General features: G+C 40.2%; 2 protein-coding genes across 2 annotated transcripts; one reads left to right on the top strand and one right to left on the bottom strand.

Moving 5' to 3' along the window:
* Positions 1-43: 43 nt before the first annotated feature.
* Positions 44-6,333, top strand: LOC135475695 (endoglucanase E-4-like; the record flags this gene model as incomplete). Its single annotated transcript, XM_064755627.1, has 10 exons — positions 44-188; positions 718-888; positions 1,123-1,307; positions 1,829-1,988; positions 2,096-2,207; positions 3,262-3,421; positions 4,477-4,621; positions 5,047-5,212; positions 5,765-5,955; positions 6,323-6,333. Coding segments are annotated over 10 exons (1,446 nt in total), but the record flags the coding sequence as incomplete, so codon positions are not given.
* A 4,815-nt stretch (positions 6,334-11,148) lies between these two features.
* LOC135475694 (endoglucanase 4-like) lies at positions 11,149-20,313 on the bottom strand. Its single transcript, XM_064755626.1, has 10 exons — positions 20,194-20,313; positions 15,858-16,815; positions 15,353-15,526; positions 14,734-14,918; positions 14,213-14,372; positions 13,721-13,832; positions 13,075-13,234; positions 12,314-12,458; positions 11,902-12,067; positions 11,149-11,362 (listed from the first exon to the last, which is right to left on the bottom strand). The coding sequence occupies exons 1-10, from the start codon at positions 20,311-20,313 to the stop codon at positions 11,149-11,151; spliced, it is 2,394 nt and encodes a 797-aa protein (XP_064611696.1).
* Between the last annotated feature and the right edge of the window lie 4,582 nt (positions 20,314-24,895).

Raw genomic sequence — 24,895 nt, 5'->3', positions numbered from 1 at the left:
TGATGGTGACGCACCGAAGGGGACGGCGTTTATCGAGGGTCAGCATGGAGATCCGGGCTCCACGGGCACAGTAACCTTCGGGACGGCCCCGGTGACCACGCCATCTATACCCGGTGTATCCGGATCCGGTGGCCTTCCAGGATCTACAACGTCAAACTGTGAAGACTTGGTAAACGTCACTGATATAGGTACGGCGCTCTTATATCACAAATTATGGTGCTGGACTAATGAGCAACAATATACAGACGACCAGCTGATATTATGAAATGTACGGTAATTTTGGCTACTAAAAGGGATTTCTTCTATAAATGTAAGTCTGCTAGCAACTGTACTGATGGTTGTGGGTTTCCCCCGGGCTTTGTCCGGTTTCCTGCTACGATAATGCTGGCCATCGTCTTATAAGTGAGATATTCTTTAGTGCGCCTCGTAAAACATCAATCCAATAAATAAATTAATTAATAAATCAGTGAATATAAATTAATTACCGTGACTCATCTTCTATAATGTGTCTGTAGCTATAGTCAATCAATAGCACTTTTCAAAGGGAAAATGTTTTTCATTGATCCTCTTTTACTGGGATACTGTTGAGGTAATGCAAAATCCAGCTTTTCAACGAGAATTTTCTCAAAAAGATAGGATCCACACGTGAACACGAGTCTACCTGATAACTTGATAATTTCACGTCAATAAACTCCGTCTGATCTAATGATGTTCTAGGTGTTAACACGACTTACGACTACGGCAAGGCCCTGGCCTACTCCATTCTCTTCTTCGAGGCGCAACAATCTGGTGTACTTCCGGCGAGTAACCGCATCCCGTGGCGAGCTGATTCCGCCGTAACTGACGGCCAGGACGCCGGCCTTGACCTCTCAGGAGGATGGTATGACGGTGAGTTACAACAGAAAGACTGATAAACTTATCTGAAAATCAATCTCACAGACCAACACTTAAATGGGTTTAATTCGTAATAAAATTTTTCAGTAAAGGTATATACTTGGTAGGCTAACACGTGAATTAATGCAATCGTCATTTCCTGACTCACATTACCAGTAGGTCGAACTTGCGAAACATTCTTGTGCATTTCTACATAAAAGTTTATTTGACATGTGTAAATGTTTTCAGCTGGTGATAACGTTAAATTCGGTCTTCCAATGGCCTCGACAACAACGCTCCTCCTGTGGGGACTGATTCGGTATAAAGACGCGTACATTGCCACAGGACAGCTGGACTTCATGTACAATTCCGTGAAATGGCCACTGGATTATTTCATCAAATGCCATTCCGCTCCAAATGAGCTTTATGTACAGGTGAGATACTTTTGAATTCAATATTTTCACAACTAATCTAGGTATCTTGACCTTTTAAGGTAATTGTCTCACAATTTTGACTTTCGTAAAGGTCGAGGTAATTTGGTATTATAATTTTAAATTTTGAAATTTCTTACTATTTCTTTTGTTATTATTGGCATTTTTATTCACTTTTTGATAATCAACATAAATACATAAACATTCATTAAATTGCAAGTTTCACAAAAAAATAAACAAAAACAAAATATAAAAAATACACGTTGACTGCTATAGAAGTTAACCCATAAATATTTTATAGATTTCCCTGGTCCATTGTCAGATACAAAAAAAAAATCAAAAGACGAATACAGTTTACCATTATTTATTTGCCCCAAGAATAAATACATAAACTACTTCACTAAAACTACAAATCTGATCTAAATAGTAAACGGTAGAAAGACCAGAATATTTCAATGTTTCATTCACACAAGTACAAACTGCTGACCCACTTTTTCTGTTATGGCCATAATGATACCTTGCAGGTTGGAGACGGCGGGAAGGACCACGGTTTCTGGGGGCGGCCCGAGGACATGACTATGGCGCGGCCGAGTTTCAAGATCGACGCCGCACATCCGGGCGCTGATGTTGCCGGGGAAACCGCAGCAGCTATGGCCGCCGGCTATATTGCCTTCAAAGAGGAAGGTAACATATACAAAATTTGAGTATAACCCTATTCACTCGCTCACAGTTTCATCACCAACTATTCTTAGTTGTTATATGTTAAAACTGTGGTATTGTTTTGTTTGAAGACCCGGCCTACGCTGCCAAATTGCTGACTCATGCCAAGCAGCTGTACGAGTTCGGGGACAAGAACAGAGGGAAATACACAGATTCGGTCAGCGCTGCATCCGGTTATTACAGGTAAGATGTCTTCCACATCACTCATTTTCAAGGAGAATCTGGGACGTCTTCATAACGGCCAAGTCAGCTGAAATAGGAACGGCATCTCCATTAACACCCTTTCCTGTCCTTTTCCTGTTTGCATACATATGATGCGGCTGTTCAAATTCTAAATAGCTCTGATGACATTTAGTCATTCAGACGTAAACCAATAGAATTGATTTTTCATTTCTTTTACTCTTTTCCGCATTTTCGGTAAGATATCCCCAAAACAAAGCGTGTAAATCTTACTTTTTATGATAAAGTGTTTACACTCCAAGTAAAATTACTCAGATAGTGTACATGCCAAATAACAATGAAAATGTTTTAACTCAAATCTACCATGGGTAATAACCTGGACACGCGATTTGTAGAGGTCTTTCACTGAGTAAGGTTCACGGCTTATACCCACAATACACACGACGGGCACGCCTAATCATTACTCGTGGAGCCTTGGTGATAATAGGCCGTCGACAACGCTGGTGTGGTTTTGTTTGCGCAGTCTTGCAAAGCTCTTTACCAACTTGCCAAAGATCTGTGTGTTTACCCTAGGCACTTCGGATTCTTTTGCTTAGAAAACTAACTAACATGGGATTGGTGAAAAACCCTTTAACACGGCATTAAGCAACAGTCAAATGAGTAAATAAATCACGGCTATAGTCTGCTTCTTTTAACCAGTAGCTTATATTCAGCTCAAACATGGCATTTTCTTTTGAATAATTATGACACCTGTGTCATAATTATGAGGCATCTTTATGATGCAACGAGGTCTTGGTATCGAAACCAAGCTTATGGAGTTTAACATTATGAATTAGAAAAAGTATTTTAACTTCATTTTCTTTGTAATAATATACGAACGTCCTGCATATTAATGTGTAGAGCTTGTGTTGTTACGTGTCACTAACGAAAGGCTAATGTGACTCATTTCACACGCAGCTGAAAATAGGTGACTGGCTTAAAGAAGCAAACGATAGTACATGCACTCTTCCAATCACGTGATCTCTTGATTCGGCAAGCTGTCAACGTAACATTTCAGGTCGAGCCATTATGTTGACGAAGTAGCCTGGGCAGCTTGCTGGCTCTATCTAGCGACAGCAGACGATAAGTACCTAACGGCAGCTGAAACACTGTACCCTGATGTCATCGATGAGGTACCATGGGCCCTCTCCTGGGACGACAAGAAAATAGGAGTAGAGGTAACGAATTCTGTATGCAGTGGGATCTATGTGTCGAAACAGACACTCATATACCAGCCGTGAACCAAGATGGACTTCCAGGCCAATAATCGCAAGGCCAATTCCCAAAACGACGCGTTTAGACAAACTACCAAAGAACTCCCTCCTGAAGTTACTATGACCTAAGTTGTGTCGTGTATTGTTCAATGATGTTTTGCTACCCAACTAGTAACGTATTATTCATCCATTTAAGACAATGGTTTATTCCACTTGGACCCAGACCCGCCAATGCGCGGGAGTAGGTGCCCGTTATCACCTCGAATGTAACTCCAGCTATTTCATAGACTAATTTTCTTTAGCTCTGATGACACCCTGTTACAACTCTGGTGTTCGCCTTGCCCTTAAAGTGCAATTACGTCGTTCACGTGGAAGATGACGTCAGAAAAACATTCTGGCGTCTGGTAAACCCTATTTGCTTGTGAGATCGAATGGTTGAAAATATTTACATATAATAGTTAGTGCTTTTCTAACCACCATCATATATTTCGATTCCTCTACGGAAAGAACAAATAAGACTATGTAAAATGTATAGAAAATCTATAAATGTATTGATTTATGATGCTCCAGTTATCAAAATGTATGGAAAATCTAAAACAATAGCCATCAAAGACTTAAGAATGAGTCAAAACACCAGGATCAGACTACTGTTTCACTGCGCGTGTATATGCTGGAAAGCCACAGTAAATGAAGGAAAAAAACCCAGTAAAAATCAGATATTGTAATAAAAACTGTATCTCGGTATTATTTAACAATTGTGCCTTTATCGATCTGAAGGAGGAAGACACGTTGGTTCAAGTCCGGTCTCTCACGGTGAATTTCCTCAACTGTTCTCTGGCACTCGGTAGCATTAATCGATCGAAGGGAAATCACTTTCCACCATCAAGGCAGACACATTGAGTTCGGTGAAGTTAGCACATGATTCCATCACAACATTCAACTCCATATTCAGAGCTGCACGAATATGGAACACAACAAACACAAAACAGTACCCATAATTACTTTTGCCCCTTCCACAGACTTTGCTGTACAACATCACGGGCAAAGACAAGTACAAGACTGACATTCAGACAGCCCTGAAGAGTTGGCTCCCTGGAGGATCTTGGAAGTACACGCCCAAAGGTCTCGCCTTTAGGGACAAATGGGGTCCTCTCAGATATGCTAGTAAGCTGACTTACTTGAGGTCCTTTCCAATAGTTTTCCATCGGGCTCAGTCCAGATTCCTCCCACCATAATGCTGGCTGCCGTTGTATAAGTGAAATTTCTTGATTACCACCAAGTAACAGTAACACCAATAAAATAAATAAATACATTTATTATTTATAAATTTATGCCGTTGTATAAGTGAACTGTCTTAAGTACCACCAAGTAAAAGTAACACCAATAAAATAAATAAATTCGGATAGCAGACACAATCAAAGCCATCATTCCAGTGTTTGTAGTGTTGTATTTGTGCACATATATCAACCCCGTAGACTCGAAGGTTCCTAAAGCCGACTTCGAGTTTCAAAAAATAACTAAATGAATAAATCAAAGATAACAATTAAACGTCGACGTTTTGCTGTATTGTTTTCATTTCATTTCCACAGCAAATGGCGCCCTAATAGCTCTGGTGAACGCAGACAATGGAATTAACCCGGTGATGTACAGATCCTGGGCCGTGAAGGAGATTAACTACGCTCTTGGAGATACAGGACACAGTTATGTGGTTGGATTTGGTGTCAACCCCCCTCAGAGGCCTCACCACAGATCAAGGTGAGATTCAGGTACCCTTGCGGATATCTGGAGAATAGTATACACTTTACAGTCTAATCACTCAATGAACCAATCGCTCAGTGAACTAACTGCTCAGCCATTGAACAATAACTCAATTATTGAACCAATCACCCAATCATTGACGCAATCCCAGTCAATGAACCATTCACTCAGTGACTGAACAAAAATCACTCAATTATTGACCCAATAATTCACCAAAACATTGAAACAATTACTCTATCGTTGTCACAATCAATCATGCAGTCACTGGCCCAAACACTGAGACATTGAACCGATCACTCAATCATTGATCCAATCACTCAATCATTGACCCGACCAGTCAATGAACCAACCCTCGGCCACTGAACCGATCACTCAGCTATAGACCTAATTACTGAAGCACTCAATCATTGGCCCAATCACTCAATCATTGACCCGACCAGTCAATGAACCAACCCTCGGTCACTGAACCGATCACTCAGCTATAGACCTAATTACTGAAGCACTCAATCGTTGGCCCAATCACTCAATCAACCCTCTGCTGCACAACAGTTCCTGTCCGTTTATCCCGGCTACATGTGACTGGGGGGCGTTTAACAATGCTGGGCCAAACCCACAGACGCTGTGTGGGGCTCTGGTGGGAGGACCTGATGTTGGAGACGTCTATGTGGACAGCCGAAAAGACTATGTCCGTAACGAAGTGGCCTGTGACTACAACTCGGGCTATCAATCCGCTCTGGCCGGTAAGCATTAATGGGTTATATAATTATGTAATCTACCTTCGTTTAAAGACTGGCTTGTTTCAACTTAACAAATGCGGTTAGATGTATAAAACGATCAATCCCATACAAATCACCCAAAGAGGCTGACTACTGGTCGTATTTTATGTACTATCCGCAGTTGAACTTGAACATAAAACTCTCTTCGTCAGGGATTATGAAGCTGAAGACTTAACAGAGCATAGATCACTAGACCGGACAGGGCACCAACTGATTGCAGTAACTTAACATTTCCACACTGAGGTCCGAAACAATCTTTTTTCAACTCACTATAGTGGAAATTAGTTCTATAATTTTGAGATAGATTTGTTGTTTTTTTTTTCAATTCTAGATGCTTACTAAACATCCACCACTTAATTATTCGTCTATTCCGAACAATAGTGAAGTTTTCAGTTATTATTTTCCAGAATTATTTTGTCACTAAGGGTAAAAGCTGTCTTACTGCATCATGTGACTTGTTAAGAACGTTAGATAACTTCTGATGACAATAATTTAAAGATCACCTGTCTTACAGTGTTCCAAGGAGACAAGTCATAGGTCTTTATATTCAGGAACTTCTGAAGTTCATAATTTTCAGCTCCTCAATATTCATCATCACTGATCTATTCTAAATAACTTTTGTGAAACTTTGTTATGGTAAATGTGATCATTTATAGTTATACGTCACATGATATAGTTTTACTTTTAGGGATAAAAGATTTCTAACTCAAAACTTCCTTATTCACCAAGACGTCTTCCGAATGTTCTCTGATTTCAGGTTTAATCCACCTTGCCCTGGTAGGAGAATTACCATCACATTATTGAGCTCAGTTCCGCTCAAACGGTACCCTGTACAATTAATCTGAATAAAATTCTTTTTCTGTTCATAATCATTTGACGTCCCCAGAATTTCTTTCCTTTGTTTTCTTCTTGTGATCAGTGCAGACTTTCGCGGAAAAGTTACTCTGTTCTTACAGTGAGGCGCCCAACTTGTACCAGAACGGCTTAATTGTCACATTTTTAGATTTATGCGTCGAAACAGACATTTGTTCCCCAGTGACGCTCCAGGTTAATAATCACAGCCAATTCCCAAAACGACGCTTAACACAAACCACAAAAGAAATCAGAAAGCATATAACGTAGGAAATGTGTACGGAATCTTGCACGGCGAAGCAGTCAGCAGTTTTCAATGATGTTGAAAAGATGCAAGGTATGTTCTAGCTGAATGAGTGTAATCAGTATTGAAATCGTGTACCATGCTAGTATAAAGGTTGTCGATTAGAGAAATATGTATCTGAGTTGAGCTTTGACTGAAACTGTTCATATTATCCAACATGACACCTATTTCATAGCGCCTTTTTCCTGTCCTTTCCTGTTAAGAATTTATAACAGGACTTCTTACCGGTATTTATTCATTCTATTGATTTAAAAGAAAATTTCATTTATACTACGACAACCCGGTTTATGGGTAGAGAAAACCGTAAAGAGCCGTAAAAACACTTACCTTGGTCAGGTACCTGACAAATCTCCTGAATTAGTGCAACCGCCCCCACCCCCACACACACACATCACCACCACCACAATCCCCTCCCAACAGGAGCTGGATTCGAGAGGGCCATCTCACTGGTCTAGGGGCAGTCCGCTGAAGTGAGGGCCGACACCTTAGGTAAATGAGCCAGCGAGGGCCGATACCTTAGGTAAATGAGCCAGCGAGGCCGATACCTTAGGTAAATGAGCCAGCGTGGGCCTTTTCAAATGAATCGGCTTAAGCAGACAGTTGTAAATGTTTGATTTCAAACAAGTACCCGTGATAAAACAACAACAACAAAAGTTCATTCTGCAGGATTCTAATTTTGGTTTAAATGGCTGTCAGAACTGCACCATAATACCATGTCCCACAACTCCTGTAATCATGTCTTAATTATTAACAGTAATAAGATTTAGAAGCAAAACTGTACAAGCTGCAAGTTTCTGTATAAACTTACAAATGTCAAGAATTCATTAGTACTTCGTTACATGATTAGTAAAAAATTATAAACAAATAAGTAAACTATTATACTGTATATTATGCAACAATCTATTACAAAGATAAGTATGCACTATGTTACATATAAAAAGGTTTCCTTACATCATTCACAAAGAATAAGGTCTCCTAAAGCTTCTGATTACAAATACAACTTATGGCTTAGGCCACTATTTAAGTGCATCCCATCACTATTGAATATTATGATACCTTTTTTCTTTTGTGAAAATTTTTAAGAAGTAGGCCCGCTTTAGGAATGAAAAACCTTCCAGGAAATAAACCTCCACCTGTTTGAGGTACGACACGGTATGAGTTGTCACCCTTAGTAATTTGTGATCAACTACTCTTTGTATTTTAGTCTCCAGCTATCTCATGGGAGAATGGTATTGCACATAACTTGAGGAAACCATAATTACGCATGTGCACCAAGAGGATAATTAGAAAAAGCAACCCACGGAGTGGGTCTTAGCCAATTTATTGAAGACATGAATCGTTACAGAAGTTATCACTTAATAGACATATTTTCATCGTAGGATGTTACCGATTTCAAAAGGCCAAAGAAGTCCTGTGAAGAAACGTCCGATATCTGTGAGAAATGTGGACACTTGTGGACAACATTGTCGTGTTATCACCGTATCACAAGTGTCTGTCCAATATCGACACGTGAACAACGTTGTAACGTCGTCTTGGATATTTACTTGTGACCTCGACACCCTGTGATGACACTGATTGGGCAAGACAACCGCAGCGGAATTGTCTGTCACATGATCAACGTGATGAGATTGCATTTGCCTCATTGCCATCATGATGAATTTGTCTGACCCTCGAGATCATGGTGGAGAAATTGTCTGAAACTCATGTCTAATGCGATGAAATTGTTTGAGCATCCGCAGTGAAATAGTCTTTGCAGGGTGGCCACAGTAGTGAAATTGTGTTTGCCTCCTGGCCATTGTGGTGAAATTGTGTTTGCCTCATGGCCACCGTGGTGAAATTGTCTTTTTTAATGGCCACCGTGGTGAAGTAGTCTTTCCCTCATGACCAACGCGGTGAAGTTGTTTTTTCTTCATGGCCACGGTGGTGAAGCCTCATGGTTACCGTGGTGACATTGTCTTACTCTCACGATCACCATGCAATATTTCTCTCACCTTCATGACTCAATTGTCTGAGTTAGTGACAACCGTGGAAAATTTTCCGGAAATCGTGCATAACATATAGTGGATTACGCGATCTCTGTCGTGAAATAATTCAAGTCGGGTGAATAGACAATGAATATGGCTGGGTCACCTGGTCGTGATGAAATTGCGTCACGTGATGTTGAAATATTATGCTTTTTTCACTATCAGTCGTCACTTTTCAATTGTCCTTAGGCGGTGATCTATAGGCCTGTTTCATCACCATGACTCACCACATTTGAAAGTTCATTAACACGTTGTAAATGTTTGAGACCCGCTTTGAATATAAAAATCTAACGATACATTTTTGCAGTTTATCAGGAAGCTGTATGTTCAAAACAATAAGAACTGCCCGTGTGGAGCTTACATAAATATTATTGTGGACAAAGTGTCGTCTTTATCGGGATTCATGATGTTCACCCCAGTCAGTCTGTTATAAAACCATCCCAAGACCCTTTGAAAACTACAACTTCCACAACTATCATACGAGGAAGATGTTCGTGACAGTTCAAGTCAAAATGCTCAACAGTTTGTCAAGAATTTATCAAGAATTTGTCATCAGTAATGGTAAAATCACCATAGTTCTGCCCGATTTTTGGTTCAGCAGCCTATGACGTCACCTGGTTCACCGGGAAAATAAGTTCTCACCCAGTTACCTGAAGTCGTGTGTCTCGATGATTTTAATACTACTCAACGATTCCATAACTGAACCATTTTTACTGTTCAGACAGTTGTGCAAATAGCTCTTGGAGCTATGACATACCCTGTGCACACCAGCTGATCAGTAAGCCGGCAACTCGCCAGTCATAGAGAGGTGAATCAAGCCTACAACAAAAATGTTTATTATTTGTCTCAGTATTTATCCGTTCAGTTACTGTTTGCTTTTTTCTTCCTGGTTGCCTTTTCACAATGTAATGCGGATTAGGATGAACAGAACTCAGAGTGTTACTGGTAATTTCCGCATGTTTCGAAACTTATTTACTTGGCTTTACCAGGGTTTCAAAACATTTGTTGAAATCTGCTTGGCCTTACAATGGTTTCAAAACATTTGTTGAAATTTGCTTGGCCTTAAAATGGTTTCAAAATATTTTTTGAAATTTGATTGACCTTACAATGGTTTCAAAACATTTGTTGAAATTTGATTGACCTTACAATGGTTTCAAAACATTTATTGAAATTTGCTTGGCCTTACAATGGTTTCAAACCATTTTTTGAAATTTGCTTGGCCTTACAATGGTTTCAAAATATTTGCTGAAATGTGCTTGGCCTTATCATGCTTTCAAAGCATTTGTTGAATGTGTTTCATGGACAGTCTTTCCTGTCTAATGCCGGTATGACAAGTGTGGCTTACCAATTGCTGTTGTAAACAAGTACAAAAGCTGACGGTCAGTAGATGTCAAGATTTGTATGGATGCTTCCTTAGAAATTGGTCCAGTTTAAACACCACTGCGCATTGCTCACTGAACGTTTGGTGTTGCTACTCAGCACAAAGTGGTTCCTTTACAGTTATTTCAGGAATTTCCATGGAAGTTAAAGTACAGAGAACAGCGAAAGAGTTCCGAACCAAAAGTTGTTCGGCCTCTAACCACTCTTTCCGAAGACCCTTTTTCACACAAGTTAACAAACCAGTTTTTCGCAACTTTCCTCGTACATAACATCGCCGTATGACGCTATAAACTGTAGACAACGTCAATTACCAGAATATTATGGTAAATCTGATTTACGAAGTTCTGTTAAAGTGGATGTAAACCTGTAGCTGTTTACTGGAATGAGGCGCAGAGAAAAAGTGTAATATCCTCCGATAAACGTGGATCTGTAAACTAGCATCGAAACCATCCTGTGATATCTACAGCAGAGCGAGGAATGTAATATTTGACTTGATGGACTGCACAAGTCTCTGATGCCGTGTACGCATTTATGTGATGTGGCCTTAATCATAATTAATCACAGTTTTAACAGAATTTAACACGAAAACCTAGCGCACTAACTGGCACCCTCTAGCTTACCTGCCAGTGCGGACTGATATCCCGCGTTGTAATCACATGCAACCTCACTACTGACATAGTCCTTCCGGTCGTCCTTGTAGAAGTCATTCTCATCCGGGCCTCCAACAAGAGCGCCACATAGCGGCTGAGGGTTATCTCGCGTTGTGTTGAAGGTTTCCCATCCACATGGAGCTGGCATATCGGGGCACGAACTGATAAAGAGCAGAGCAATGATACTCTAACAACCTAGATCTTTTAGAAGGTATGTGTAAGTTTTAGTGTAACATCGATTACAAACATGATCTGAACACTTTCAATACAAATAAAAAGATGTGCGGAAATAAAGCTTAGACCACGTTCAAGAAACTGCGGAGGCCTATATTCATTTTTATGAAACGTTTTAAAACCAGTACCATCGTAATTCTGGGATGAGATGTGATTTACAAAACAAAGTTACCAAAACTTGATTTACAATCTGATTTAACAGCGAAAATCAGAGGAAATCTACAGTCCTTGTCCAGATGCCTTACAAATTCGGGTTTACATGCTTCGTTTATAAAAAGTCAGATGGATTTCTTCTAGAAATTACAACTTTCACCAAGACGTGATAGACAAAAAAATATTCATTTCTTGCATATGCATGCTCTAATTAGGGTTTTAAATGAAAATTTGCTTTACAATGCCGTCAATCTGATTCATTCATAGATTCGCAGAATTATTGATTTGAAGCAAATTATTATCCATCTCTTACCTTGCCCTGTGGTGGGGATTTTTAGGGCTATTTTCGCCAAAACCGACCACAAAACTTTGGCCAGAGTCTCCCAGTGCATAGTGCATCTCGGCCATGGCCCAGGGCCGGTACGTATCCGGGGACAGCCCGTAGTCAGCCACCATCAGGGCTATAAACGCGCCATTCTCTGAAGAAGAAAACAGACCAAATAATGCCTGGAACAACAGCCAGGTCAATTTATGCTGAAGTTTTAATGCAGACTTCCCCAGCGGTGGAGGTAGGCGAGTTGCTTGTGAAGAGTATGTTACCTGCATACCGCAGACTTCCCCAGCGATGGAGGTAGGCGAGTTGCTTTGTGAAGAGTATGTTACCTGCACACCGCAGACTTCCTTAGCCGTGGAGGAAGGCAAGGTGATTGTCAGGATTATATTACCTGCATACCGCAGACTACCCCAGCGGTGGAGGTAGGCCAGGCCTTTCGTCGTGTAGTTCCAACCACCCCCAGGCAGCCATTTTCTCAGAGCATATTCCATGTCATATTGGTACTTGGGATCTTGGGTGAGATTCCAAAGCAGAGCCTAGAGATCACAAATACATGTATCTTAATTTTTATATCATTCAGTATTGTAGTGATTATTTATTACATTAAAATCTGATAGTGAGGATTTGTTTTGATGACGGCTCCATTTTACCAAATCTTTATCACACTAAATACACTTAATGAATATATAGATGTCGCGTGAAACCATCTGAGAGTTCCTATATACCTATGTACCTATGCTCTAAACGATATATGCGAACGTCTGTTTTGTACGGCGTTGATAGCGTAAATGGTCATAAGAGTCAGTTTCTTTGAAGCAAAGTTTAAGATTGGCAGGTATCACGCCATGGGCCATTAAATGTAGGAGCAATGGGAAAGACAAACACACATTATCAGTGGCAAATATCATACTCCACAGGCAACGTAGCGTTCTGCTGCACGTTCATGGTGTGGATGAGCTTGCCAAAAACGGTCGACAACAAAGTCTACAGCGTACTATATTTTCTTGTGTACCGCTCGATAAAACATACCTAGACCAACTGGTAAGCTAAACACGTCGAATTCATAATTCTTTCACTTAGAACTTCTGGAGTTCTACGTTCTTAGAATTCTCCATTTCAGTTTGCTAGTTATGATAATTTCACCAAACTCACCTCGACGCCGATCCTTTTGTCATCCCAGGAAAATGCCCAGGGAAGAACGTTTACGGCAGCAGGATACAGATCCACCGCTTCCGTCAGGTATTTCTCTTTCCACGTGGCCTTGTAGAGCCAGCAGGCGGCCCACGCTATCTCATCAAAATAGTGACTAGACCTTTTGAAGGAAAACAGACGGTTCATATGTGACACCCAAATCTAAGAAACGTCCATAAACTTAAAAACCTGTAGCCCATGAATAGCCTACCTCCATGGTATGACTCGGCGTGACTCATCGCTTTAGGTGCGTCTTTGGTGATGTAACATTAGCCTACTAGTGAACTGTCAAGTCATATTTATGTGAAAAGTATTCATGTGAAAAGTAACACTATCAAGTCATATTTATGTGAAAAGTAACACAATTAACACTACTTGTAGAGTGCGTACTTGGCGCTACATAGGCTCATACAGAGTGGGTTAAATGTCATTGCTGTTATTGTTACCGTTCCTCAGCATGTCTTTCAGTTACGCACCGCCATTAGAATTTACCCGTTCTTGGTAACAGCGGATGCAATATACATACATGTACAAAGATGCTGGACAAAGTCATATTTTACTGAAAAAAATTATTTGAATTCGTAAATGTTAGAAATATTTATCTTACTCGTAAAAGATGCTGGCCTCAGGGACACTATCTGTGTATAAGCCTCTATGCTTGTTGGCGAATTTGTACAGTTCCTCAGCATGAGCCAGCAGCAGGTCGGCATAGGCGGGATCTGTGCAACAATGACAATAAGACAACCTCTACAAATGAAAGTTACAGGAGTTGTCTGCCAGTAACCTGCGGATACTCGTGGATGTCATCTGGGCTCTGCGTGGTTTCCTCTCACAATAATGCAGGCCGCTGTCGTATAAGTGTAATATTTTGAGTACGGAGTAAAACACCAAATAAATAAATGCAGAAATGAGGTTAGACTTTGATTGAGGACAAATTATTGGAAGATTACAGCATTTCACTCACTATATCCACCACCCTCTGGTTCTTCAATTGCTTTAAATCTCCAGGCGATGATTTTGCGGAGTGGGAGTGGTATTGAGTGCTAAAGTTCTTTAAAAATTGTTCTTTTGTATATTGTGATAGTGCAAACGTTGCTACCTCTCTTCCTGAAGGCGATTGAACCTGCCGCCATAGCAGCGGCTGTTTCAGCGGCTACGTCAGATCCAGGATAGGTAGCGTTAATTTTAAAACTTGGCCTTTCCATGTACATATCCTCAGGTCGGCCCCAGTACTGATGATCCAGTTCTGCGTCACCAACCTATGACGTCACGAGAAATACATTTGTTACAATTCTCGCCTGTACATTTAGCGTATCCAGCAGAGAGTCTATGTTTGTACTTATTCTCACAGAGGAAATGTTTTAAAACCATTTAATTATATTATAATCGATTTGAATTTTGGAACAAAACTAACACGCTAATGCAGATGGATACATCTGGCAAATTGTCTATCAAAATAAAACGTTCAATGTTAGCAAATTACAGCTTATATAATACCTCTGTTTACAATGCGCACATTTATTCCCTATAGCTCGGAGAAGAAAAATGTATTAGGATGGGCGGGATGGGGTGCAACAGATCTTGGACATCTGTAATCCGGGGTTTGAGCACTGTCCTTACCTGTACATATAGCTCATCCGGAGCTGTGTGACATTTGATCAAGTAATCAAGAGGCCATTTCACATTGTCATACATATGTTCCAGTTGACCCGTAGCTTCGTATGCGTCAGGCCATTGTAGAAGGCCCCAAAGAAGCACCGTCGTTGATGACGCCATTGGGAAGCCAAATTTAACGTTGTCTCCGGCTGGAACAATGACGTATTACATAAGCGAAAGGGGCTAGCTTGGTTGAGGTAACGGGCCTAGTGACCAACGTGCCTGAGGCTCTTTATACACCGTTAATGTTGTATTGGACATTCAGTCGTCAAAGGTTACTGGACATTATGAGATCAACCATTTTAATACCTCACTGGCTGATTTCCAAACAAAAACAATGATTCCTTTGACGGGGACAATGTGAGCATATATAGTTTGGATAAAGGGTTTCTCCTCCCGTTTATTTCAGTTCTTCATTGCTGTAAATGTTTTACGGTATATAGCGATAATTACTGGAAATAATTTTAGCTACAAATTCTTCTGCCAAGTATAAAGCGTTTATTCGCAGCCGAACCATTTGGTGCCGGTAGAGACCATAACTAAAAGTTTTCTCTAGTTGTCACAACTCTATGCATCCTCTTACCGTCATACCATCCTCCAGTCAAGTCCAGTCCCTCATCTTGCCCGTCCCCTAGGGCTGAGTCACCCCTCCAGGGGATGCGAGAATCTTCCGGTAACTTGCCAGAGCGTTGGGCCTCATAGAACAGAAGCGAGTAGGCCAAGGCGAGTGGATAGTCATACTTCCTGGGTGAGCCGGCTGAAACAAAGGTGAAGTTTTAGAGGGAAAGCAAATTGCTGTTAACTTGTCAACATTTCCCACTCTTCTTGGGGTTAAGCCAAACCCATGTGTTTTATTTGTCAGATTTGTCGAAAGTCTGTTAGACTATCAGCGAAATGCGATGTGATGATTAATTTACCAGTAAGTCTGATAGCCAACATATTGTAGTAAAACAGACCACGTAAATCAAATGAAAAAAATTAAGAAAAACTTAAAGTCAAGAAATAAACTATACAAGAGCAGTAATAGACAAGAGAAAGAAATCAAGCTTACATATATACTAGAGTGTTCCCGCAACTTTTTAACTTACGAGGTTGAGTGACTTTAACCAGGCGTTCGCAACTTTTGGGTCCACTCCAAAGAAATGATGTTGTTGTTTTGACGGCTGGTACCGTCGGTCGCGTCGTTCGAAATGGGACTGGTGTAGATTGGGTAGACTGAAAAGCAGCAGCAGGTGGCTGACTCGTTTGGAAAACCGCCATAGGCGGCTGAGTCTGGACAAAGTCCCCTGCAGGCGGTTGATTTGAAACAAAGCCATCAACAGGTGGTTGAGTTGGAATAAAGCCATTTGCAGGTGGCTGGGTAGGGATAAAGCCATCTGCAGGAGGTTGAGACGTGGGGGCGTAAACTGCCGGTGGTTTAGTCGTCGTTGAGTCGCCTGCAGGCGGTTGAGTCGTTACAAAGCCTGCTGCAGTTGACTGGGGTGACTCAAATCCTGCAGTTGTCGATTGACTGGAATGAAATCCAGCTGAAGTTGGCTGAGTAGTTTGAATGGCTTCTGTGGTTGGCTGAGCCGTTTGGAAATCACCTGCTGTAGGAATGGTCGTTCCAATGGCTGCCGTTGGTTGACGAGTCGTTGGTGCGGCTACGGTTGTTAACTGAGTGGTGAAAGGAGACAGATCGTTGGATTCCGTGTCTTGTGGAAAATTCTCTGTGATACCACTTGGAGCTGGTGTGGCCACAGGTACGGACGAATCACTAAATGCAGTTGGTGGAACTACGGGCAAAGTTTGTGTGACAAATTGGGTTTGAGTGCTTGAGATGAAGACGACTGGGTCGGCTTGGGAATACCCATAATCGTCTACTTCAGGGGCTTCTACCATGGCTGTACCCCAGATATCGTCATCGGCAGCGTCGTACAAGTCGTAGTCACCCTCAATGCTGATGGGGATATATTCATTATCCCCCACCTGAGACCAGGAGAATTTGCCGGAGACAGACCACTCCACTCCGTCCCTCACATGAGATACATAGATGCCTTCGCTAGCCTGAAAACAAAGCAGTCCTCACACAAGTCAGTTGCAGCATACAGCTTTTCATTTTTGTATCAGACAGCTTGTTTAGTGTTAGATATATGAGTACAGTATACTAGGGAGTAATAAGTAGGGTTGGCTTTCTTAGCGTTCGTCTCTAATTACAGTGACCGAAAATTCCAAGAACATTTAGCCTACCACTATTAATTCCTTTCAAAAAGGGAAGTATGGGTGTGATAATCTATTTTATAGTATGTATTTATTTATTTGATTGGTGTTTTACGCTATACTCAGGAATATTTCACTTATACAGGTTACTGGTCGACCTTCCCACATGTGGTTATTTTATAGAAAAAACAGTAAAGCTTTCAGTAAAACTAAATATATTGATATACGGGTAAAAAGTGTGGCCTATTGAATTCATGAGGTGATATACTGATGGACCAATTAGGGGAACGCTATTGATGGACTATTCAATAGAACCCTACTGATGGGCAAATTAGGGGAACCCTAATGATGGACTAATTAGTAGAATCCTATTGATTGATTAATTAGAATTCTATTGATGGACTATTTAATAGAGCCCTACTGATGGGCTATTTAGGAGAACCTTTCTGATGGACTAATTCGGAGAACCCTACTGACGGGCTAATTAGGGGAACCCTAGTAATGGACTAATTAGAAGAAACCCGTTGGACTAACGTGGAGAAACCTGATGGCTAATGAGTAGAACTCAACTGATGGACGAATAGAGAGAACCCTATTGATTGACTAAATGGGAGAACCCTAGTGATGGACTAATTAGGACAAACCTATTGATAGATTAATTACGAAAAACCTATTTATGGACTAATCAAGGGAAACTGTTGATGGGCTAATTAGGAGAAACCTACTGAGGACTAATCTGGATAGTGCCTCTGACGGACAAATATAGAAGGATCCTACTAATGGACTAAGTAGGAGAACCCTATTGATGGACTAATTTGGATAATTCCTCTGATGGACTAATTGCAGAGGATTATTCTACTGATGGACTAATTAAGATAATCCTACTGACAGACTAATAAAGAGAATCCTACTGATGGACTAATTATAAGACTAAGAACAATACAAACCAAATGTTGAAAAAAATAATAATATTGAAATCTTCAACATCCAGTTTCAAACCGAACAGATGGCTACATTGTAAAGCCAAGGCCTTATTCAGTGCTGTCAGGCGTAACCCTGGCGTCCATATTACCTAGCGTTATCAGGCAACCTTATATATTTGGAAATGATACGTACGAGGATCTGTTTCGTTTCATAAAAAAAAACTATTAATACTTTGCTTCCCTGGTGTGACTTCTGTAGGGATCTAACACTGAACATATCAACCTTGAAAACTCTCAAAAATATACACTGTCGGAGTTTGTTTTGTTATGAATGTCTACACAGCCTATTCAATTAAATCACGCCCGTGCCTGGTAATGGCCTTGTAACGTGGGCGAGACAACAAATATAAAGTCTTCATGTATTCCCTCCTTCTTCGTAAAGAGTAGAATTTGTCATATCACATGTTTATTTACAATTTGCTCGTTATAAAACAGTACTGAGTGTCTACAGAGTTAAATTTGTCCCCAGGAAAGATCAGTCTACAGTATGCCTCTATTGCCTTCTGGATTTACATTAGGTACATGTAAGTTTTTTTCAAACATTATTATTCTATATTTACTTTCTTGTTGTCGTTTCTACAAATTTCACGAGTGATCCAACGAAATGGATATATGGATGTACTTTATCACACAATTTCTATGTTAATTAATATTTAAATGACTTCTGACAATGGTTTGTAAAAACTTTAATAACGGAGGACGATGTTTAGCATCATTGCATAGATCTATTACGGTGCTATCCACAATCATTGTATTTTGAAACTTTTATTCATTTAGAATGTATGGAAAAAAATTAACTGGCGAAACCATGTGTCTCAGTATAAATCAGATAAATCCATTTACACAATGTGATTTATCTTAACAGTATTTATTTCATTGCGTGTGACTAGCGATTCGAGTTGAGGGGAATATATCATATCAAAATCATCTAAATATGAAATAAATTACGGCGCGTTTCACTCGGATAAACTGTTCGTGTATATGTACATGTGTTTGTAGCATTGGCTATTGTAAACAATGGTTGGTTAAGGTTTAATTCATTATAATTACAACTTACCAGGATTTAATTTATTTTATGTTATAACATACCAAGGTTTAATTCATTGTGATTATAACATATCGAAGTTTAATTAATTATGATTATAACATATCGAAGTTTTATTCATTATAAGTATAACATATAGAGGTTTAATTCATTACAATTATTACACAACGAGTTTTCATTCATTATGATTATTACATATAAAGGTTTAATTCATAATAATTATAACATATTGAGATTTAATTCATTATAATTACAACACAACGGTTTTTCACTCATTATAATTATAGCATATAAAGGTTTAATGCTCCGTAAATATAAATATCAAGCTTTAATTCATTATAATTATAACACATCAAGATTTCATTCAGCATAATTATAACATATCAAGGTTTAATTCAATATAACAGGGGCCTCTGTGGCTTAGTTGCTTAGCGCAGCGTAATGACTCAGGAGCCTCTCACCAATGCGGTCGGTGTGAGTTCAAACCCAGCTCTTGCTTGCTTCCTCCCCGCCGTGGGAAGGTCTGTCATCAACCTGCGGATGGTCGTGTGTTCCCTCCGGGCTCGGCCCGGTTTCCTTCCACCATAATGCTGGCCGCCGTTGTATAAGTGAAATATTCTTGAGTATGGCGTAAAACAACAATCAAGTAAATAAATAAATAAATTCAGTACAACATATCAGCACAATCAGGTCGAAGTGCCATTAATATGATAATGTTTAACAGATGAACAAATCAAACACCGGTACAGTTGTGCTTTACTTATACGACGGCGGCCAGCATTATGGTGGGAGGAAACCGGGCAGAACCCAGTGGAAACCCAAGACCGTCCGCAATTTGCTGTCAGGCCTTTTCAATCAAATAAAGTTAATGTATAAATACATGAGATGTAAGTAGATACATATGGCCAGGCCATTATATAATATGCAACAACACGTCTATACATGTACATAGACATATATACTCCATGAAACCCTATAAAGTTTGTCCGACAAGCCAGTATGGTTTTGTTGTATCACCTGACTTAGTGTGCGTTGAAAGGCTGTCACGTATAAGAGCTGGATGTAAGATTAACCGTAATTATGTAACACAGTAGGCCTAACATCAGCTTCCAACAGTGCCCAATGAGAATACGAGGAAAACGAAGATGCGGCACACCAATTATTAATGCCATACATAACAAGGCGAACCGTTCTTACTTCAAGGTTTGAAATCGGGACGTTGAAGATGAGATGTACTCTCCAGTCATCTGTGGCTGTGCTGGCGGAGAGTGTGAACTCTCCATAGAAGTGGCCTTCCCACGTCCTGCTGATAGTCATTACGGCAGCCAATGCTCCGGAGAGTGCATAGATGGAAATGAGTTGAATCAGGTGTAAAATCATGACGAGTTTTCTGAAATGTGTAACACACATAAATCAGACATTAAGACTGGTAATGTGATGTATTTTTCACACAGAATGACAAAAAATATTGCGTAATAAAATTAAAGAAAATATATTACAAGGTCCTCTTGCATAACACCCAGCTACGGAAGAATGGTATGGATCGACATTTGTCCCTTAATGTATGGAAAAGTAGAGTGAGAAAGTCTTTCCGGTTTCTCATTTCACGTGGCTAATAGCTAGAAATGCGTTATTTTAAGTGACAGACATTGAATTGTTTTTGGTATACGCTCGGTCCCAACTTAATTCTATCACAAATACTTGGTTGGTGGGTATTTGGTAAATTTTAAAAAAAACATAATGGAATTTTATGGGCAAGATTTTAACGACAGAAACTGAGCCACCAGAAAATGGATGGAGGGACTGCAAATCTCATCAGAGAGAACTGGAGCATCTGTGACAGATGTAAGCATTTTCTGTTGGACGCTCTAGTATGTATATAATATAGATATAAAATGGCACATAGGCTTCATTTGTAACGTGTAACCAATCGGGGGGGGGGGGGGGGGTTGCATTCAGGTCAACAAATTCTCCTGGATATTGCCTGGTTTCTGGACATTACCTAGTTTTAGGATATTCCTGTTTTCTGGACAATGTCTGCTTTCTAAATATTGTCTGGTTTCTAAATACTGCCTGGTTTCTGGGCATTGTCTGGTTTCCTAATACTGCCTGGTTTCTGGGCAATGTCTGGTTTCTAAATACTGTCTGGTTTCTGGGCATTGTCTGGTTTCTTAATACTGTCTGGTTTCTGGGCATTGACTGGTTTCTAAATACTGCCTGGTTTCTGGGCATTGTCTGGTTTCTTAATACTGTCTGGTTTATGGGCATAGTCTGGTTTCTTAATACTGTCTGGTTTCTGGGCATTATCTGGTTTCATGATTTTCCCTGGTTTCTTACATGAAAGTCTTTTCGTGCACAGTCCAGTTTCTTCCATGTGTTGCCTGGTTTCCCCCCTTTGTAACTCATAATTGATACCACAAGTAGTGATAGTCTCCTTGCCATCGGAAAACCATGAATATATTATTTATTTGACTGTTGAATTTATAACGCAGTACTTACGAATTTTTCACTTATACGACGACAGCCATTAAAAATGTATTGAGGAAACCAGGTCCCCTAAAAACCACGGACATTTAACAAGTTAACGACGTACTTTCTCATCAATAGGCTGTGCACACCAAGGGCCTTCTGAGGTAGAAAGTCAACGAACTTTAGACTGAGCGTCGTTAGCCGTTTACTGTCACCAAAGCTTCACTATGGAATCTACAAACTCCTTGACCATGGCCGGTTTTAAAACCGCACCTCGTGTCGCAGAAACTGAAAAGCAAGTTCCCTTATCCACTAGGCCACGACATGTTCCCTCTATCCCTCAATATAATATGGATGACTATCCCAGTACTGGCCCTAGTTCGGGCTAGTTCATAACTTGACGAATACAAGTGCCCGTGTATGGAATGGAACTAGGTATATAGTATGCCTAATACTTTACCTGACTGATGACGAGATTGCGATAACAACGTGCACCTTGTCGTGTTCCATGCAGATGAGTAGAATTCCAAAGAAAGCCCCGGCAGAATCACAGAAAAGACAGTTATTACGTATTCGTTTGCGCGGTGCCGAATGACAGAAGGTGAATGAAGAGTGTACGGGACCGAACTATAATTGATTCTGCAGGTAATCGGATTTATTATTGCGTACTTTCCATGGGCTCTAAGCATTGGATATAGCTGTCTTCTGTTAGAGGATGCATGCGGCTTAGGTACTGCGAACACTGGGATTCTATATTTACTGCTGTCCATAGATTAGGGTGTCACAAGGTACTGGCTGCCTCCGTTATCGTCCAAAGCAAGCCGGAGTCACAGCTCGCCGTTCTTACAGCTACGTGCTAATCCTATACTGATCGGGATTTTAGGGATCTTGCCACGACTGTAATGTCATAAAGCTTTCAGCGATAGACGACACACAGACCATTCTCAAACAATCTGATGACATTTCTTTGCAGGTTAAAAGAGACCGTGACAGTGTTTTCAGATTAGTGACAGCGTGAGTTCAAGGACAATTCAAAGCGAGGACTATGTATATATGATTGTTCCAATATGAGCTTCACCGCATAATTAGAAAGGTTTTATACGGCGTTCAGTCGTCTCAAATATCACGTACAGAAATACCACGTGTAAACAGTGGTGTCACGGACAGCTGAGTGTAACATCACCAATCCCCTCTAAATTGTATAACATCGGCGTGAAGAAGCTTTTCTAAACCGAATTAGAAGATTCAAGCTTTTCTGTTCTTTCTTAGCACACCCAGGACGCGTCATCAAAAGGACAAGACCTCGCCATTGTTTTATTACTTTTATTATGTGGCTACTTTTGCAGTCACGCTGTCACGTGACTGGAGAAAGATTAAGATTTTGGCACACATCAGCATATAATAGGTATAAAATCAGCCTGTAATCGTTGACACGGCTAAAAGATGCCTGATTATAGCCTATTTCTCTGCTAAGCTATGTGAACTCAACGTTGAGGAGATTACGTACAGTGCAACCTATATATAGATTCACATGCCATAAGAGTTCCACACTAAAAAGAAGTTTTGTGGAAACTTTTCGCCAAAAACATCGCTGGTAATTACTATTTTCCTGAGAAACATTTTTAGTTGAAATAACATAATTAAATTGTATCTCTCCATATCCTATCTTTCAGTTAGCCTCACCTGTACGCACACTCAAACAGCCTTATAGGCAGGCGTGTTAATCCTCCGGTTTTGCGTGTCTCGGCTTAAGTCTAGTGTGAGGTTCTTTTGGACTAAGTCTGTACCTGGACAAGTAATACTTCCAGCAAGATAGCAGTTATAAGAACTACTACAAGTATATTGCTTCCTTGTCATGCCCATACAGAATAAAGGATACGCAACAAAATAATAGTGTGCACATATAAATATATATACGCATTACAGTGTAACTTCTTATTTCAAAAAATCGAATTGATAAAATTAAGTGAACTTTGCGTCAATGTTTAGTCATTGGGCTACAGCACCTTTTTTTGGCGCGCTTCATCATTAAAATAACACAATCAGTTTAAAAATGGTCACCTTGGAATCATTATCTGTAGAGCTGTGAACAAGTTCTCAGTTAATTTATTCCTGTAGTAGATCCTATATTGTTACCATTCAGTACTGTGAATCGATGTCCTACGGACCTACCCGGCCTTCACTTGCTAGTTAACATTCTTTTTTTTAACTTTGGATTGGAAACAACAGTTTCGACCCTCCCTACAATAACCAACTAAATATCATTTTTGTCGGATTTATCATAATATGGTTTAAATTTTACATTTTTTTCTACGGCTGAATTTCAAAACATTAAATTAATAATGCATGTACTTTTTCATGTATGTTTTATGAAAACTTGGGGATAGTCCAATATAAGTGAAACTATTCTTGACACCGATCGTATGTACATATGGCGGGTTTTACGTCCCACTCAACATATGACGAAGAGGAATCATTAGGTGTGTGTGCATATATATACTGTGACTTCTTGTGGCCGGGTAAGTCATTACCGTCAAATGCTGCTACCACTGAAATACCATTTTGAAGACAACAGACATGACACCTGCCCCCTGCAGTCACATTATACTAACACGGGGCCAACTAGTCCTGCATGCTTGGAATTTTACGTCGTACTTAATAATTTTTCAGTTCTTTGAGGACTAGGAAACATTAGGTGTTTGTACATATTATATTATTGTAGCAGCGCGAGTCCATGCCGCTAGTGCTGCCGCCATTAAGACATCATGCCGCAGACATCGGATTTAACATCTCACCTAGTCACATCATAATGACACCGGGCCAACCAGCCCCGTTCCCTTGCTCTAACATCCCATTACTGAGCGTTAAGCCAGGCAGCAACGAGTACCAGTTTTTAAGTCATTGGTATGATCGACCCGACCCAGGGTTTACTTCCAGCTCCCCCGACCGCTAAGCAGTTCCGTTGGTTACATTTCAGTCGAGGAAGCAAGATATTTTTTATTATCTTTGTGTGACCCGGTCTCTCGACTTCGAGGCGGACTCTCTTCAGGCACCAATCAAATAAATGAATCAATCTTCTTGAAGCAAGTAACACAAGTTCAGAGTTCTACTATACGTGCATGAAAAGTGTAGTAAAAACCCTCAACTCTAGTGACAAACAACCGTTACCAAGGATCTTTTAAGGGAGTTTAATTATATACATAAAGGTAGATGTGTCTGTACCAGGTCTTCACAGGCATCTCGGTCTATAGTCCTAGTCGCTGGTCGGGACTAGTACTCTAATTCACTCCTTTTTCCGAATTCCAGCTTTAATGTATTGGAACAGGAAGACTGGCGTTATGTTTCTATGGATATTGTTTTGATTGATAGATTGCTTCTTTTCCCCTTTCTTATCATCGTTAGCTGCTAGTTATCCCCGTTTTGGAGGGAG

This window comes from Liolophura sinensis, chromosome 9 (assembly GCF_032854445.1).
Source record: "Liolophura sinensis isolate JHLJ2023 chromosome 9, CUHK_Ljap_v2, whole genome shotgun sequence".
NCBI classification, from domain to species: Eukaryota; Metazoa; Mollusca; class Polyplacophora; order Chitonida; family Chitonidae; genus Liolophura; species Liolophura sinensis.
Note: the sequence above shows the minus strand (reverse complement) of the source record. Positions and strands in the feature narration are given on the sequence as shown.

Excerpts from the sequence above, each read along its gene's own strand:
- LOC135475694 (XM_064755626.1), bottom strand. The coding sequence starts at position 20,313 with ATGACTATCAGCAGGACGTGGGAAGGCCACTTCTATGGAGAGTTCACA. Across the intron at positions 14,919-15,352 it reads GACTGGAGGATGGTATGACG|CCGGAGACAACGTTAAATTT; the intron begins GTAAGAGGATGC and ends TCATTGTTCCAG. Across the intron at positions 12,459-13,074 it reads ACAAAAGGATCGGCGTCGAG|GCTCTGCTTTGGAATCTCAC; the intron begins GTGAGTTTGGTG and ends TGTGATCTCTAG.